At 36.6% G+C, this 18536-nt stretch overlaps 3 protein-coding genes across 4 annotated transcripts in view; 2 read left to right on the top strand and 1 right to left on the bottom strand.

Annotated features, from left to right (window-relative positions):
• Window positions 1-669: 669 nt before the first annotated feature.
• LOC105388147 (protein suex-1) lies at window positions 670-1802 on the top strand. Of its 2 annotated transcripts, XM_048626794.1 has the most exons (4): window positions 670-831; window positions 991-1288; window positions 1484-1573; window positions 1616-1802. In XM_048626794.1, the coding sequence occupies exons 1-4, from the start codon at window positions 823-825 to the stop codon at window positions 1717-1719; spliced, it is 501 nt and encodes a 166-aa protein (XP_048482751.1). In that variant the 5' UTR covers window positions 670-822; the 3' UTR covers window positions 1720-1802. The 2 variants fall into 2 exon arrangements, with proteins under 2 accessions (XP_048482751.1, XP_011557310.3); XM_011559008.3 differs by having other exon boundaries at window positions 1484-1802.
• Window positions 1803-3102: 1300 nt separating this feature from the next.
• Window positions 3103-7235, top strand: LOC105388146 (ankyrin repeat domain-containing protein 27). Its single transcript, XM_048626791.1, has 3 exons — window positions 3103-3344; window positions 3431-7158; window positions 7225-7235. The coding sequence occupies exon 2, from the start codon at window positions 3433-3435 to the stop codon at window positions 6196-6198; it is 2766 nt and encodes a 921-aa protein (XP_048482748.1). The 5' UTR covers window positions 3103-3344; window positions 3431-3432; the 3' UTR covers window positions 6199-7158; window positions 7225-7235.
• Window positions 7236-10449: 3214 nt separating this feature from the next.
• LOC105381209 (serine/threonine-protein kinase/endoribonuclease IRE1) overlaps window positions 10450-18536 on the bottom strand; it is a 41832-nt gene continuing 33745 nt past the window's right edge. Inside the window, exon 14 of the mRNA XM_048626736.1 lies at window positions 10450-11765. Coding sequence (XP_048482693.1) covers window positions 11301-11765 — 465 coding nt within the window. The 3' untranslated portion in view covers window positions 10450-11300. The remainder of the gene's footprint in view (window positions 11766-18536) is intronic.

The following is an 18536-nucleotide window of genomic DNA, read 5'->3' as shown; positions in this document are numbered from 1 at the left end:
AGGGAATTTCGATAATAGATATTGCATGCCTATTGCCTACTGTGGTCCAAAAGGTTATAACTATTAACAGTCAGTTAAAATTATAATAAAAAGGGCAAAAGTACAAGTTACAATGACTGCAATGCAGTGGGTTGCTACAAGTTGGGAGTTATGCAGAAAGGCTCGAATCACAAAGAGTTGTTCGCAACTAACTGACTCCGGGAGCCCGTGGCAACTGGGCCTGCGGGCTTCTGAGCAGAGTTATTGAATTATTGTGAATTCAAATAGAGTTGCTGATTTATTTACGATTTCTTAAACTTTTTCGTATTACTTACTTATAATACTCGTAAGTTTTTTTCCCAAGCTTACTTTGTATTTTAAATGTGTAGATAATATTTGAAACTTGTCTACTTCATGTAAATTAACCTACCCTACACAAAGTTAACTCATTGAGCCGACTGAGACAGTCGGACTGACTGACTGTCCTGTCCATCCCTTCTTCTCTTCTCATCGTGAACACAAGAACTGTATGGTTTGTCATCGTGATTTCACTTATCCCCCACAGGGTGCGTAAGTATTATAAGTTAGGTACTTAAGTAGTAAGTATATACCTACATGGAAAAGGTTATTCCCAGCGAAGTGATAAACATTTATCATTTACTTACATTTTGTCGCATCACCCATGACTCACGGAATTATTATGGAAACTGAAAAATTAACACCTTATTACTGGCCTGCCTATAAGAGGCTACTGCAGCTCTGTATATTCACTTAAATTGTAACAAAACATACTCAGAGTCATATAACATTTTCGGTAGTTGAGTGCATACAAACACAATAAAAATGAAGATCGTAAGTAAACCTACCTACTTAAAACGCCTTTATTACTGGTTTATTAGCCCGTTTCCCACTAGATCCTAAGTAGATTTATGATTTAAATTAAATAGTTAATGTTTATTATTACAAAATAACTTGCGATAAAGTATATGTAAAAATTTAATATTGTTTCAGGCTCATTCAACAATCAAGACTTTATTGCTATCCCTACTGGGGATATCCACCGTATTTGCAGAAAACAATGAAAGTAATATTGAAGTTATACCTCTAACAAACACTCAACATGAGAAACAACATACCTCGGACTCGGCCGTTCCTAACACCAATACCAACGTTTTAGATAATAAAAATCCATTGGCTGAGTTAATTTTGAATGACAATAACGAACGGATTAATCATAGTGAGGCTCAGTCAAGAGTGAAAAGGCACTTTCTACCGTATTATCCAGGATACTACCCCTACTACCGACCATGTAAGTAAACCTCTACCAAAAAGTATCTTTAAAATTGATATAAGTATAAGTACGTACATACCTAGCACTTACATATATTATGTATGTCTTACCTATCACCCTGTTCAGTTTACTTTCAGAGTCATCGAATCATGTATAATAACTAGTTACTTACCTATCATAACATTCATAACTGAGCTATTTGTTGTATTTCAGATCCCGTTCCTCTACCGCTAGTAGGTGGTTTCGGGGGAGGTGTGATAATCGGTGGAATAGGAGGCTATGGCTACGGCAGAGGATTCGGTGGCTATGGCAGAGGATTTGGTGGCTATGGAAGAGGCTTCGGAGGCTATGGAAGAGGCTTTGGCGGGCGTGGTTTTGGAGGACATGGATTTGGGTTTGGCGGCGGTCATGGCTTCGGAGGATTCGGAGGACACGGAGGAAGAGGATAACTTATTAAAAAGATAGAGGACCAATTGTAAACTGAAACGAAACGATTGAGCATTTAACTAATAAAAATTTAATTTAGAAGTTACAATGAGATTTCTTTCTTCCCAAGTTCCTAGGTGTATAATCAATTATATTGTTTATACAGTATACCACCTACCAATTTAATAACCGTGGAAATTCTAGTAATATGGTTAGGTTAGTGTGTAATGGCACCGACACACTAGTGGACGCGGCTTACGGACGCGGCCTGATAGTGTGCACGGTCTTTTGAGACAATTTGTGCCCGGACGTCTGAAAGCTGAAGGTCAGTCCAATGTTAGGTACGGTGGCCTGCGCCTAAAAGTATACAGGCGGAGTTTTTAAAATAGCGATCCCTGATGATGAAGGGACCAGCTACATCTGTTATAAATCCGGGGACGTGTTGTGTGTGATGTGTGTAGCAGTGGTGTTTATGTGGATGTGCTTGAGCAGCATGTGAGCTTGAGATCGCTATTTTAAAAACTTCGCCTGTATACTTTTAGGCGCAGGCCACTACGTCCGCGACTTACGTCCGATAGTTTGAACAGCGTAATGTACTACATTCCTTACCTCGATACCTTTAAGTCGCGGCTGTCAGCCGCGTCCGCTAGTGTGTCGGCGCCTTCAGGCTCCATTGGTGCGTTGCGCTACGTTACGACATAAAAATATGTCCGTTCCTTTGAGACGTCGGCGTCGCCACTGCTGCCGCCCCGTCGATCGCGACTCGCAGCGACGACCGACGCAACGATGCGCAACTCACCAATGGGGCCTCATTCTCAGCTTTACTGTTGTTCTGCTACCCTATTCACAGCACACAAGTTCGCTTGTTTTGGTATCGTTACCATCTAACTGAGCAAACTTTTGTGCTGTGCTGTGAATGGGATAGCTGGCTAATGTGTCCACATCCGCCACGCTTCGGTAGTGAATTCTATGGTTCAGAGGTTTTCCCGGGATCCAAAGCATTTGAGTTAATCCACGTTGACTGCTTCCTGAGTTCAGTTGTTTTTTCATGAAAGAGAATACTTAGGTACCTGTCATAGTTAAATAAAGTTATTTTTCTAGGTACTTATCTAATGTCACGAAAGCGAAATCGTTGCTTCGACCCACTTCGAACGATCATCAAGTCGATATCGAATGTCGACTGCCTCTATAATGCATAGAAAAACGCGGACTCGGGTGTAATATAGAATAGAATACTACTTTATTGACATAAAAAAAAACAATTTACACAAATAACAATATACCTATTATGTACCTATCTAACCAGTAAAAGTGAGTGAGTGAGTTAAAACTCTGAATCTTTATTCTGAGCTTTAATAAAACTAATCTGTGACGTATCTGTAACTTTTCACGATGAAAGTCGTTATTCTGTGACGATTTGTGGTGTGGGAAGAAATCGGTGTTGTTCCGGCTCCCTTGTTTTTTTACTCTTTCTAACTTATTTAATTAAATTTAGCCATTTCTGGCGTTTCTACTAAGTTATGTAATTAACAACAGTGGAATCTTAAAAGATAATCTACTCTAATAGTACTTTTTCTTCATAGTACAATAGAAATATGATATTTCTCGAACGACCCATTCCGAAGGATTTATAGTTAAATATTGAAAGGTCTGTAAATTGTAACATTTCGAATGGAAACAACAGCCTTATCTGTACATTTTTTTATGTAATTGCAAAATATTTTATATTTTCAGAAATGGACGGTTCATACGACGAGAATCTATCAGAAAACCCATTCTATGCAGAGTTCAAGAACGAGTATGGAAATTTGTTTCAACACTGCATTTCACAGTCATGGATCATCTGCGTCCCCCGCGTGGGCTGCTCCAGCTCGCGCGTCTACACGGTGGAGGACTTCTGTGCCCACATCCTTGTCCCAAGCGATGAACTGCCTGAGACACACTACAACACCCTCACAGAGAAACAAGTGACAGTCGTCAATAAAGTCATTACCGTAGAGGTCACCAAGGGCCTTCCGCTGCAAAGCCACATTCTCTTTGAAGAAACTTTCTACACTGAAGACTTCATGAAATACAAGGTATGGTGCATAGAGACTCCACTAGAGCCATCAACTGCTACAGGCAGCTCAATAGCTACTGATTACATCTCATCCATCAATGATTGCATAGATCTGCTCTGGACACAGGCGGCTGGCCGACAAGTCTTAGACCAAATAGAGCACAGTGTCAAAGAGTTTCTGAAGAAAAATCCTTCACTCCCACAGTCAGTTGGGCTTCTGCGTGATGCTGTGAGTGAGCTGTACACACAGTGTCTACAAATAGCTCTGCAAAACCGCCGGTTAAGAGAGAAATCTAAATCATGTAAGCAAGTTCTTGACAATATTAAAATAGCTGTTGAATGCTATATGCAGCATTTGCTGTTCAACTACATTTTCAAACCATTATGTACCTGCTGTGCTTATGAAGACTCACATCTTAACAAAAAGATTAGGAACTTGTCAGATATTCAACTGAGAGATCTAGACATCAGAAAGGACCTGTATCAAACAATACCACGGGCAAGACAGATTCTCTCAAAGCTCAACTCATATACCACAGTCTTAGAAAAAGTACTATGTCTAAAGCAGGCACTGAATGCGATCAACAAAGTTGAAAAAGGAGAAAATATCATTCTTCTGACTGCGGATGATATGTTGCCAGTGTTTGTCTTTCTTGTAATCAAATCAAACCTGCCTAATTGGTTCACGCAGGTGACCTACATGAAAGAATTCAGGTTCAGTGGAACAACAAAGGGAGATGGTGATGAATGTGCATTCTTGATCACCACACTAGAGGCTGTAGTACAACACATACAGTCCGGGGCACTGGCAGGACCTCCTAACCCTGAAGCCTATTACTATGAGAGTGACCTTACTGAAGAAAATCTTAATGGAAACCAGAAGAGAAAGAATAGCTTAACAGAATCTCTGTCAACATCAGACACCAATAGCGGGGAAGAAACTCTTGAATATATCTTTGAGTTGATCAAAGCATCTCACACTGAACAAGTAAGAACTATCCTGGAGAGGAATCATAAACATTTGAATGGGATTGAGCAGGGTGGAGACAAAATGTTAAAATTAGCCCTGGAAGGTTTAGAACTATTTGATGATGATGACAGTGATGAGGAAGCCCAACCCAAACTCTGTCACCCATTATGTAACTGCAAGAGATGCTGTAAGAAAATCTCTAAGAATCTCATTAAAACTTCGCCCACAGTAACTTCTCGTGATAACCACTGTCTGACTCCACTGCATGTGGCTTCTATTCATGGCAAAGCGGCCATTGTGGAGACCCTCATTGACATTGGGGCAGAAATAGATGCCAGTGACCTGAATGAATGTACTCCGTTGCATTATGCAGCATCTAGGGGTCACCAGAATGCCCTGTTACTGCTAGTGCATTCTGGGGCAAATATAAATCGTGTCAACATTGATAAGAATACTCCACTGCATATGGCAGTAAATAATGGTCATCTCAACTGTGTCAAAGCTCTCATCTATTTCGCTGAACACAGCAGAAAGGATCTTAAGATAAATTGTGCTAATGATTCTGGAAATACACCACTTCACCTGGCGTCCAAGTGGGGCTATGAAGGAATTGCTGAGTTGTTAATAAAAAATGGAGCTGAACCATCCATTCAAAACCGCTACAATAAAACCCCTTTTGACTATGCACACAACTTGAACATACTTCATATACTAAAGTCATGCACTCCCAACTTGTATGAATACATTCATATAACGAGTTCTAACATCAAGGCCTTGAATTGCAAATCAGACAATCCGGTAGCGGCGAAGCTTCAAGTGGCAACAAACAAAACACATGATGTTCAGAATGCGTCAAAAACAGTTGAAAACTTAAAAAGGATTGAGAGAATACTAAAAGCGATATCCTACGGAGACGTAAAGCTCGCCTGCTTTTACATGAATATAAATTACGTGGCATATGTTAGTGGAAGTAATGAAGCAAACGGCTCGCCGTGTCACCCGCTGTGCGAATGCTCAAGTTGCAGACAAAAATCTGAGTCATCGATATCAGATTTTGATGTGAACTTCTGTGATTCTAATGGCGTGACAGCACTACAGTTCGCATCTCGATATGGACTAGAAGAACTGTGCCGTATTTTGATACTAAACAAAGCAGATGTAAACTTGGCGGACAAAAAAGGCCAAACTGCAGTACACTTATCATCAATAAATAACAAGACGATAGTGTTGCGCCTGTTATTAGATAATGGCGGTAATGTTAATGCTATTGATATGTCAGGTAACACACCATTGCATGAAGCGAGTCAGATGGGAAACATCGGCGCAGTTAAGATATTGTTGGCCTACAACCCCGACACATCAATTATAAACACATCTGGCAAGTCTGCTCTTGATATAGCTAAGGAAAAGGTTCACTTGACTATTATTGATTTGATAGAAAAATATAGTCATCACGGAAACAAGGAGTTTTAGTTCAAAGTTATTAGAATTAGTTATCCAAGTGCAATTATGTATAAGTGCAATAGACATGTAAGTAGGTATGTATAACGTTTATATACATAAGTATAACATTTTCTGTAGGTATGTAGATACCAACTGATAATGACAATATTGATAATTGAGTTCAAAAGAAGATTGTAGAGGACTAGTTGAGTTGAATTACACTACTAAAAACCGGTCTGACGGTGTGTATTTTAGAATTTCAGTTTACTTACATAATTATGCAAAATCTATGCTGCAATGATTCACTCATCGACCTCTAGGCAACTTTTTATACTATGTTTAAGTTAATGTAGCCAGTAATAGGAACTTATGTAACCAACTCGTTTATATCTCGTTGCCTTAGTCGTCGGTATTATTATTCTGTCTTTATCTTGCCTATCATGTAATGAATAGATGAACTGACATTAAAGCTAAATTCCAAAGCTACTCTACATATTATGTAGACTAGTGTAGGTATTGTGGTTGACTAGTATGTGTGTCGGTATTTACCGCGGTACCAGATTCGATTTGCCTTATGTCTCTAGGTCACTTTTCTTAGTAACTAAATACATAGAAATCTGCTTAAACTATCTAACATCTGAATGATGAATATGAAACTGTTAAATATACCTCCTACATATTTCCAACTTGCATCAAACACTGCATTTATTTTATGGTACAAACATATTATTTGTTTAGGAATTATTAATAGTTACTGGTTATCTTATGTATTAACTAATAGTTATTTGAGATGTGCCATTACCGTATAGGTATAGGTTTAGTGCCTTTGCTTGTTTTTGTATGAATGTAATTCAATTAATGGACCCTAATTTTCGAAACTTACATTGCCAAAAAACTGATTAAGCATTGAGAGTGCCACATCGCAATATGTAATTAAATTATAAAGACTGATAAAATTATTTTATAAATACTCCTTTGTTATTTATGTATGTTATTATGACATTTTGTTTGTGGGTTGCAATGTCAAAAATATAATAAAAATATAGTTTATTCAAGGTTTGTATTTATTGTATGTTTGTATTTACTCAACAATCTAAATAAAAGAGTGTATTTTTCAAAAATTGCATTTTATTTCATTGCAAGCCACTGTATTAAATCAAGTTATTATTAGGAACAATAACAAATGTATTTTTATCATTTAACTCACCAAAAGTTAGTTTAAAAATATCTGAATGCATGATTGTAAAAACTCACCTCTGACCACATTTTTGAAACCTTTTCAATCAATTAAAAGTATTCCCTATAGCAATATGCACGTTTTGAGAATAAAATTCCGAATGTTAAAAAAATGAGAGTTTTTACAATAATGCATTCACTGTTAAAATTGAGATTAAACAATCAATATTCTATTGCGCTGATACTGAAATGGGCCTCCGCTGATATGTCCGAGTAAAAAGGTTATTTTCCGTTTTCTTAGTACCGAACACCCAAAACATATTTGATTTATGACTGTATTACGTACTTAATTATGTCAATTCTGAAGGCCTACAAATTGTAGTCGATTTTAAACAAAAAAAGGTTTTACAGCACTAAAATTATAATTTGTGCCTTCAGATCAATATCAATGATAAGTGGTTTAGTAAGTACTTCCATATATTTGCATAATACCTAACTATTTTTAAATACATTTTTGGGGTTTTTCAATATCAAATATGTATGAAAAATTAAAATGTGGCATGCATATACTTTATAACTTTTTTTTTTCATATGTGCTGAAACTCTGCATAACCATACAGTCCACATAAGGCATGTTACAAAATTTTACTATGTGGGTTTGATACCAACTACTGAAAATCACGGTTCTATGTCTAATAATGGTTCTTATAATTAAGATTTCATAATGAACATGAACTGTCACAGTGAGAAAATATTCACAATAAAATTTATTAGTGATTCTATTCATAAAAAAATAACTAGGTACTTATCAATATTTTTTTAAAAATGATGTTAGCACCAAACACAAAATATATTTGTAAAAACTAAACTGGAATGGAATGTTAATGTCAACATTTGCAACGAAATTATGCAACTACTATTTGTAGAATGTATAAAGTTCATAGATAATTAAACCTAGAAAATATTTTACATGATAACTTGATAAGCAAGTTCTTGTATTTAATGAAAGTAAAGTTTTGTGACGTTATATAATTGAATAAAGGATATACCTACTTACTTACAAAAACGCAACATACTACCAAATAAATAACAGTAAGTAGATAATGATGTCGATTCAGAAGGCACAAAATTTAATTGTAGCGATGTCAAAACAAAAAAATAGGGAACTATATTTTTTAACTACATTGGGACTAACATAACACTCTGGCGAAAAGTGGGTGCAGCAATGCACCTCTGCCTACCCCGCAAGGGAGTACATTGGTACAAGGCGTGAGTGCGTGTTTTTTTTGTTTTTTTTTCTATATTTTTTGCCAGCAAAGTTTATTTTTGTCATCAACTTGTATCAGCAAATTAATAGATCAACCACGACAAAATATTTTTATCCTCAAATAAATAAAAAGTGTCCTCTGGTATGAATTAGCAAATAATATCAATACAAAAATCTAAAATAATAGATTGATTGCCAAAAAAATTTATTTCATTATATAAATAAAAACTTTGTTTGCAGAATAGTAGATTTGCCAGCAAATATATTGACTTTAGGTCGCTTAGCTCGCCAACCCCGCACCAGAAGCAAAAAAAACGTGCCTATCGGTCAAAATATGATAAGAGGAAGCGAAGACGGTGCATGGAGAGATCTATGCTTGGGGTTTCTCTGATGAATCGTATCAGATATGAAGTTATCCGGCAGAGGACCAAGGTTACCGACATAGCTTTCAAAATATGCAAGCTGAAGTGGCAGTGGGCTGGTCATACCTGCCAAAGAACCGATGACCGTTGGGGTAGGTAGACGAGTTCTCGAGTGGAGACCACGAACAGGCAAATACAGCGTGGGACGCCCTCCTGCCCGCTGGTCTGACGACCTTAGGCGGGTAGCCGGTAGTGGTTGGATGAGGAAGGCAGAGGACCGAGTGTTGTGGCACTCCTTGGGAGAGGCCTATCTCCACCAGTGGATGATTATTGGCTGATGATGATGATAAGTGAAAGTTTAGGTTTTAAGAATATTGCTTTTGATTAGAAGAAGTTTAAGGTTTAAGGTTCCAGTATTTATTAGAAGAAGGTTGTTTATAATTAAGAATATTGATGATTTAATATTTTTTTTGTTTCATTTAAATATTAAACATACCATCCAGTTATGAGGACATACCTATTAAAATATATACATAAATGTTAACTTGCCACTTGATCATAAATCCCGGCGATATTAAGTGATTAATTGTTGAATTGATTTAAAATTGTTTGGGGGCAAAAATTTGCTGGCAAATCTACTGTTTTGCTTTCAACCCTATTATTTTGCAAATTCAAAACGGATTTAATTGGCGATCGTTTAAATGACACCCAAAAAAATATGCCAGTGAAAGTGATACGAAAAATCTTACAAGAAACTTGTAACAAAATTTAATGATGTGTCTTTCAGAATCGGCATCATTGTTTAGGCACGGAACTTTTTCGAACATAAGTACCTACTAAAAACTGAAGGCGATAATATACAGGGTGGCCCAAAGAGACTACTACTAAACTATTATCTCATAAATCTTACAACTCAGACTTAAACATTTTACTGAGAATTTACATTCTTTAATTTGATACTTTTTCTAACTGAATTAGTCCTTAGTAATGACATAACAGGAATCTTTCAACTTTCTGAAACAATTTACTAATTAGGTAATTTCCGCCCAAGTACCTTTGAAGGCTGTTTTCTGCAAATAATACCCCATTAAGCAATAGTTTATTTTTATTTTTATGTTATTTTGGAACCTTGCGGAGTTTTTAAAATTAATAAGGGACCATGAGAATATCTATTTCAATTTTTAATTTCAAGTAGAAAATTCAGAGCAGTCTAGCTCGATGATATAATTTGAACTTTCGATATAAAAATAACTAACTTACATTACAGCTAGGAAGCTGAAACTTTTATGGTTAAAAGAACAACTTAAGAGGATGACACAAATATAAAAAAAATATTTAAAAAAGTTACCCAAAAAAAATAATAAAACATAATTGATCCACTGAGGTCGATTTTCGTAGAAAATTAGTTAAAAAAATCATAACTCCTAAACTACTAAAAATTGCTGGACATACATGGGGGTGATTTGGCTACCCCTTGACCTAAGGAATCAAACATTTTCCTTTGGACGTCACTCTTTGGGCCACCCTGTATATACCCAGAACTAGAGCTGACAATTGAAAAAAAATACATATTTTCCGTCAGAAAGCCTTTTACCCACTTTTACCCATGTGGCCATCCTCCTCGTCATGCCAATACCCAGTAGAAACGGTCGATTAAGGCGTTTTTTTAGATTAACTTCTAGATTCCTGGTAGGTTCTAAAACATGGAAATAAACTCGACGAGGGATATCACCAGCAGAAAAAAAAACTAATAAATATTACCTAAATACCTACTTAAATGTAAAACCAAAATGGTTGTTTTTGGCCACTGCAGGACCATAAAAAATTTCAATAATCATAAATTACAATAAATAATATAATTCATTAGTTATTATCATGCATTCTCATTTCGAAATAAACGACCACAAAGTAAGTACAAGTAATATTTTTTACAGTCATGGTTTTTTAAATGTTTGATAAATAATTAACCCAGTATGGGTTGGTAGTTTTCGTCATAGTAAATGTCATGAGAATTTTAAAACCCGAGATCTATCATTTATTTATCTCATACGCATACGTAATAATGATCGTTAGGAATCAAATTGTACTTTAGTCCTTTTCATGTTAATATGACAAAACAACTCTCGTTAAAATTCCATTGTGGAATGATTTGCAAAATACTCGCTCCATAGGTACTCGTATACTTAAATACAAAATAAATACAAATCTATACATTACAATCTTAAATCTAAAATTATCTAAATGTAAATAAAATTCAAAACCACAGTTAGTTTCAAACGTAATCTGTGCTCATATCTCTTTGTGCATACCTATAACCTAACCTAAATTCACTGCGGAGGCAGACTCCAGACAGGAACGTCTGTATCTCTTTTCTTCTCTTTCCTTTTATAATATTGTCTATCTCTTAATCTGACGTCATCACTTCTATACCTGTACTCCACATCACCACGGTCTTCCGACCTCCAGTCATTATTTCTTCGCGGCGATCCCATTTTCTTATACCTAGGTTCATCTGTTTCGTCGACGTACACTTTGCTTTTCACGAAGAGTTGGTTCTCCTCTATATCGGTGTAGTCTGGCTGCGCGTTGAGCTCGGGCACGTCGTCGCGGTGCACGGTGAAGGCGGGCGGGTAGTAGGTGTGCAAGATATCCTCGTGGCGGAAGGCCTGCATCTGCAGCCACACGTGGGGCAGCAGCAACGGGAAGCGCCGCAGCCAGTACGTCACGAAGCCGTCGGGCAGCTTGCCGAGACTCGAACGCACCTCCGCTTCCAGCTCCCGGAAGTGGTGTTTCTGTGGATGAAAATGCATGGATTAACCAGTGAAATAACTGTTTGTACTTACAATGGAATGGTAGGTATGATAGATATCTGTGATAAATTATTGCATATCAATAGCCCTCCGGCCCGCTGGACCGACGGCTGGATGTGGGCGGTAGTGGCTGGACGGGGAAGGCCCAGGACAGTGTTGTAGGGCCCTATGGTAGATACATATGTCTAGTAGTAGACGATTACGGGCTGATGATGATGATTATCGTTAGCCTATACTTTGATATATCAAGATAAACATAGGTATCAATTTTATTGGTTATCATGTGGATTACTTGGGGTCAGTTCAAAATAATAACGTCACAGTGAAACGTTTCGATAACATTTAATTTCATTAACGGGTGTTAATACACTAATGAAATAAATGAGCAAGTAGCTATTTAATAAATGAGTTGTTATGTCCATGTTTAATGACACGTGCAACAAAAAAAATCAATTAAGTTAATAGCATAATGTACAACATGTTTTCTTATTAGAAACTTATTCTTTCGACACTCTAATCTAATTGCTATAATGTATCTACATATTAGATAAGTTATATTGATTTATGTTGTGCAGCTTTACAGAAAAGAACACACGGGGTTAAAAAGTCGCATGTTATTCGTTCAAGATGATATTTACAAATGTGTTAAGAATCATAACGATCATAGAAAATGCATTCGGTGTTGTTAGAAATCTTGACTATACGAAACACAATATATTGAGAATTTTATATGCCATCATGATGATAGCTGCTATGGCCATCCTTGATGTACTTTATGATTTTGATATTGAAGAAATAGCCGACACGGCGATTGAGAAGTATTCCGATGAGCACTTATTCGTATCCATCGCACATTCCGTACTGATTATAGTATGGGCTTTGTTGACATCGAAACAGTTTGAAAGACTCACAGTTTCTTTTCACAAAGTTCACCTAAGACTCCTTCCTATATTTGGTGAAGAATACAACGCCAACATCCTTGCACTGAATAAATGTGCGATTTCGTATTTTGTAACTTGCTTTCTACTTCTGCTGTTGAGTCTCAGTGTAGTGCATTATGTGAACTACAGCCTCTTGCCCATGTATGTGCCCATGTCTCTGTACATACTGAGTGGTGTTATCTTAACATGTGACTTGCGCTCAGGTTTTGAGTTCATAGCGTTTAATAGTATTTTGTCAATGTTGTCGGTGCAACTGGAGTTCATGAAGCGAGCATTGCAGGAGATATCCTTCGAGGAAGCCGAGGCCTCACCACGCCGTGAGGAGGTTTTGTTGAAACGACTGTTCGCTCTTACGGAGTGTGTGGAGTACACCGGAGATTGCTCACTTCTCATCAACTCTGTATTTTCACTACCGGTATGTATGAATAGAGTTTGTATTCGTAGGTACTTTGGATAGTTTTATACGAAATTTAATAAACCATAATAGCAGACCCTTCAATTAATACTTATGTAAAGTTGTACAAACATTCGGCCTACGCATGTAAAAAATATAATTATTATATACAAGTGTTCAAATAAGAGGCGATTCCTTGTCAATTTCCTCAGTAGATACATACATTAACTTGATTGAAAACAATGTGAGAGTTCTTAGTGAGTCGTCAGTCGTTTCTCGTCAAAAATGTTCTTCACAAATTCGTTAAACACCATCATAAAAGTAGAAAATGCGTTGGCTATATACAGAAATTTCTCATTAACCAAGGATCGTGTGTTTAAGTTAATATACGTGCTCATTTTGATCATAGTACCGATTCCAATACAGCTTTTGTATCAATGCGATATAGATGTGCTTGTAAAAAATACTAGAGTTAAATATACACACAGTTACATATACTTCACATTATGTAATTCAATAGTGATCGTAGTCACAGCTCTAACTACATCGAAACAGTTTGAAAAACTACACATAAACTTTGTGGAGACCCATCGACTGTTGAATAATTGTAAAATATACCAAAACAATTTGGTTAACTTGGACAAGATAATCAAAATATTATTTTTGTGTTTGTCCGTTATGTGCTCTGTTATAGTATCTTTTGTATGGCTTATAAACAGAACGATGTACCCTGACAATTCGACAATCCCTGTTTTATTGAGTCATTCCATCGTGGTGTTTAGTGAGCTGCAATCAAAGTTTGAATACATAACGTTCTATTGCTGCCTGAGCATCCTGTCGATACAGATGGAGAGCGCGATCCGTATTTTGGAGAACGAGGCTCAGTCGTTCTTGGAGGACAACATACCGGTGCTCGCAGAATGCATACACTACTGCGGAATATCTTCAAGTCTTATAAATATCATATTTTCGTTACAGGTACATTCTGGTATATTGATATAATAATTACTTTTAGCGTGTTACTATTTAAGGGTCAATTCATACGTACCACAACCACACCACAACCACAACCACACCACAACCACGCGGTGTGGTCGGGCGTATATTTTGTATTGACAATGAATAATCCAATTCACACGTGCCACATTTTGTCGTTGTTATCGACCACCTGTGTAATACGACCACATCGCAACCACATCGCAACCACAACGCAACCACATCGCAACGGCAACGCCGCCACGCGGCGGCGGCACCGCGGCCACCTCCTCTCCCTATTAAATGCACAAGACGACGTGGTTACCACATCGCAATGACAGCGACAACGCAACCACATCGACATTTTGTCGCTGCCACAACGCAACTGCAAAAAGCCGCTGTCACACAATTCACACGTAACCACAGCTTGACCACATTTTGTCGCTGCGACGTGGTGTGGTTGTGGTACGTGTGAATTGACGCTAATAGGCCTATTCATGACAGCCACAAATTTTTACTTCATTGTCATCTACATAAGGTACTATCGAGGAATGGGCTGTTCCACATTTTAGCTTAGAACCGTTTGAAACCTGCCCGTCTGTCTGTTGCACACAGCTCGCACGAAAAGTTGTGCACGGGATATGGTTTTGAAATAAGTCAAGAAGCATGTGTTTCCCTGATGGTACTTTTTTATTTTTATGGGTATTTTTATATTTGTAATTGAATAAGTAAAGAATCCTAGCCAACTTCATCATTATACACCCCTAAATATGAATTACGTCGATAAAACAAATAAGTACGTTTCATTATTTTTCCAATTCAATTAAGGTTCAATCAACAAAATTAACCCGCGTATAATGTGTCAAGTAGTCAGTAGTAAGTAACGTCTATAAGATAACTGCAATTTAAATAAAACTAATATGTTGTTTACAAAATCTTTAAAAACCCTTGTGAAAGTGGATAATGTAATGGGGGTCTTCAGGAATTATACTCTAATGAAATACAGGAAAAGCAAATTATTATACCCAATAACACTAATAGTAGTGATCTGCTTGGTGTATTGCTTTTTTGACTTCAACATAGATGGAATTATTAAGAACCTGGAGGGATTTTCCAAAATGCATATCTTATCAACGTTTACCACCTCCATCTTAACCATAATTTGGGCCGTGGCCACATCTCCACACTTTGAAAACCTGCTTAATCGATTCTATCAAATCCATCAGCACTTAATAAAAATTTACGATGTAGCAGATGTGGATAAAGGATTAGCCAAAATACAAAAGCACATGCAGTTAATCATACTATGTATATTATTATCAATGGTGTTGACTTATATAGGTTGCTGGCTATCAGGCAGCATTGTACTGCCTTCTGATCCCCCGATAGACTATTTCATACTGCAAACAATCTCATTATCGTGTGATTTGCGAAATTTGTATCAGAATTTAGTATATATTTACATTTTGTCACTTTTTTCACTTCAACTGGAATTAATATCAAAATCAATACCAAATATATTGTTTGACGAAAATTCGGAGATAAACCCAAATGATAACGAAAATGATATTAAACGTATATCAGTTTTGTCACAATGTGTGGAGTATTGTGAAGATTGTTCGAGGGAAATTAACGAAGTATTTGCAGTTCCAGTAAGTACTGCAATATATTAAATTTGTTTCAGTCCGGCACAGTCCGTATCTTTCGGTTGAAGTGTTTTAAAGTACATACTATCACAACATTACTCATCCCATCTCATTTCAATACATATTATATATAATGTTATGTTAGATGCATTTTTTATGCGTTGCATCTTGAATGATTAAAGAATCCTACCCGACTTCATCATTATACGCCACTAAATTTGAATTAAGTACATCAATAAAACAAACAAGTACGTTTCATTGTGTTTCTAATTCAATTAAGGTTCCATCTATAAAATTAATCCACAATATACCTATAATAATGTGACAAGTAGTCAGTAGTAAGTAACCTGGATAAGATACCTAACTACGATTTAAATAAAAATAATATGCTATTTACAAAATGTTTAAAAATACTTGTGCAAGTGGACAATGCAATGGGGATCTTTAGGAATTATACTTTAATGAAATACAGGAACTTCAAATTACTATACCCGATATCAATAATAGTAGGGATGTGTTTGGTGTATTACTTTTTTGACTTCAATATCGATAGTTTTATTAGGAATCTTGAGGCATTTTCTAAATTACACATGTTAACAACATTTACCTCATCCATATTAACAATGATTTGGGCGGTAACCTCATCGCAACACTTTGAAAACCTGCTTAATCGATTTTATCAAATCCATCTGTATTTAACAAAAATGTACAATGTGGCAGATGTGATTAAAGGATTAGAAACCATATATAAAACCGTCAAATTAATCGCACTATTTATATTTTTATCAATAGTATTCACTTGTTCATTTTTCTTCCTATCAGACAGCATTACACTACCTGTTGATCCCCCGATAGACTATTTCATACTAGATATTATTACATTTTCGTGTGATTTCCGCAATTTATATCAGAATTTAGTGTATTTTTATATACTGTCACTTTTCTCACTTCAATTGGAATTAATATCGAAATCAACACAAAATATATGTTTGGACGAAAGTTCGGAGATGAACCTAAATAATAACGAAAATGATATTAAACGTATCTCAGTTTTGTCACAATGTGTGGAGTATTGTGAAGACTGCTCTAGGGAAATTAACGAAGTATTTGCAGTTCCAGTAAGTGTATTTCGATTTAAGTATTTTAAAGTACATACGACATAAAATTACTTATCGCCTGTAATCGTTCCATACCACATTTGAATAACATGGTACATATAATTAGGATAAAATAGTGCAATTAAACCGTCTTATTAAATCCACGAGGCGGGGGTTGGCATTTGTAGCTCTCGCTACGCTCAGGCGCCAAGCTTCGCCTCAGGGACTGTATATAAGAGGAAAGCCCTTGGATAGCTATGTAATATTGGAGATAGAACTTTCTACGTGTCCATTTCTACTTGTAATCATTTTGATTGCATAAAATGTTTATCGAGTGTCATTTCAACCATATTCGTTGCATTAACAGGTATACACTGCAATGAGTAACATTAATGCAAACAAATTAATTGATTGTCCATTCTTACAATTAACACATTTCATGGCATTTGCGTTCTATCACTTCTTAACACGATGCAACTGATAAAAGGTTTAGCTTTGCTGTTATTTTGTGAAAACGTTTTGGGTATTTTCAGAAATATAACATCTCGGAGCAATATTAATATCCTAAAATGTATCTATGCAGCTTTTCTAGTGTGCGTACTGGTAGCTGGCAACACCACCTTCCAAGTACTCAGCAACACCTGTGCATCCGCACGTATACATAGCTTTCTAACAACCCTCGGCTCCATTTTGAGCATCATTTGGGGTTGCTCTAAATCAAAAGCGTTCGCAAAACTAATCGCATATTTAAAATTAACTCACGAATTTCTGAAACGACACAAGGAATACGTGAGCCGGTTGGAAAAACTGACTTCAGTCATCGTGATTCTTGTGATGTTCTTCACTGTCGCCAACTTTACCGTCAGCATTTATATCTACAACACCCGATTCGGCTACTTGAATATAAATAATGTTTACGTATACTATTTTTTAAACATTGTTTTACTGTCTTCTTTGCTCCGGTGCGCTGGTCTATACATGATGTACTACACTATACTGACTATTGTTGCGGAGCAGTTAGAGTTTGTTCGGCTGGAGTCGAAAATTCACGTCAGCAATTTACTGGGGAGCAGAGCGAATGATACTGAATCACATCGGTATATTAAGCTATACCATCGTGATGATGTTGAGCCAAAATCGTGTACCGAATGGTTCGCGCCGTACACTCACATCTGCGAATGTAGTGAATTGATCAATATCATATTTTCTTTTCCGGTAATTTTTGTTATGTATTGTTTTTCTTTCAGGGACTTGATCCGTCTTATTCCTTTCTCTACTTCATTGCTTCCTTATCTACTTATCTACAAATTAGACAAGAACTAGGGAAATAAGTTCACCATCATCAGACACTTTTACATGAATTTTATACATAGGTACATATTTAACTTTTTTTTCAGATGACGGTTGCCATTGGGATCACCGTTTTCTACCACATCGTTTTGGTCTACGTTTTTACCACGGAAAGCGTTCATGGAGTTAGTATAACATTTTTATAACTTAAATTATTTGTCGTTTGTGTATTGCTCAAAAACAGCCAGCTTTTGCATGGAGCTGTTAGCTCTATATAGATATTACACATTCTCAGGGTATAAAGCTAGACCAGCTGATGCTGTACGGGCTGATGCTGCTGCCCAACCTCCTAGCTCTATGCCTCATCTCTGGCCGGCCAGCTTTTTTATGGAGCTGTTAGCTCTATATAA

This window comes from Plutella xylostella, chromosome 17 (assembly GCF_932276165.1).
Source record: "Plutella xylostella chromosome 17, ilPluXylo3.1, whole genome shotgun sequence".
NCBI lineage: Eukaryota > Metazoa > Arthropoda > Insecta > Lepidoptera > Plutellidae > Plutella > Plutella xylostella.
Note: the sequence above shows the minus strand (reverse complement) of the source record. Positions and strands in the feature narration are given on the sequence as shown.

Bases quoted from the DNA above. Each gene is read 5' to 3' on its own strand.
- LOC105388146 (XM_048626791.1), top strand. From the start codon at position 3,433: ATGGACGGTTCATACGACGAGAATCTATCAGAAAACCCATTCTATGCA.
- LOC105388147 (XM_011559008.3), top strand. The intron at 1,289-1,483 runs GTAAGTAAACCT...GTTGTATTTCAG, and splicing joins CTACCCCTACTACCGACCAT to ATCCCGTTCCTCTACCGCTA.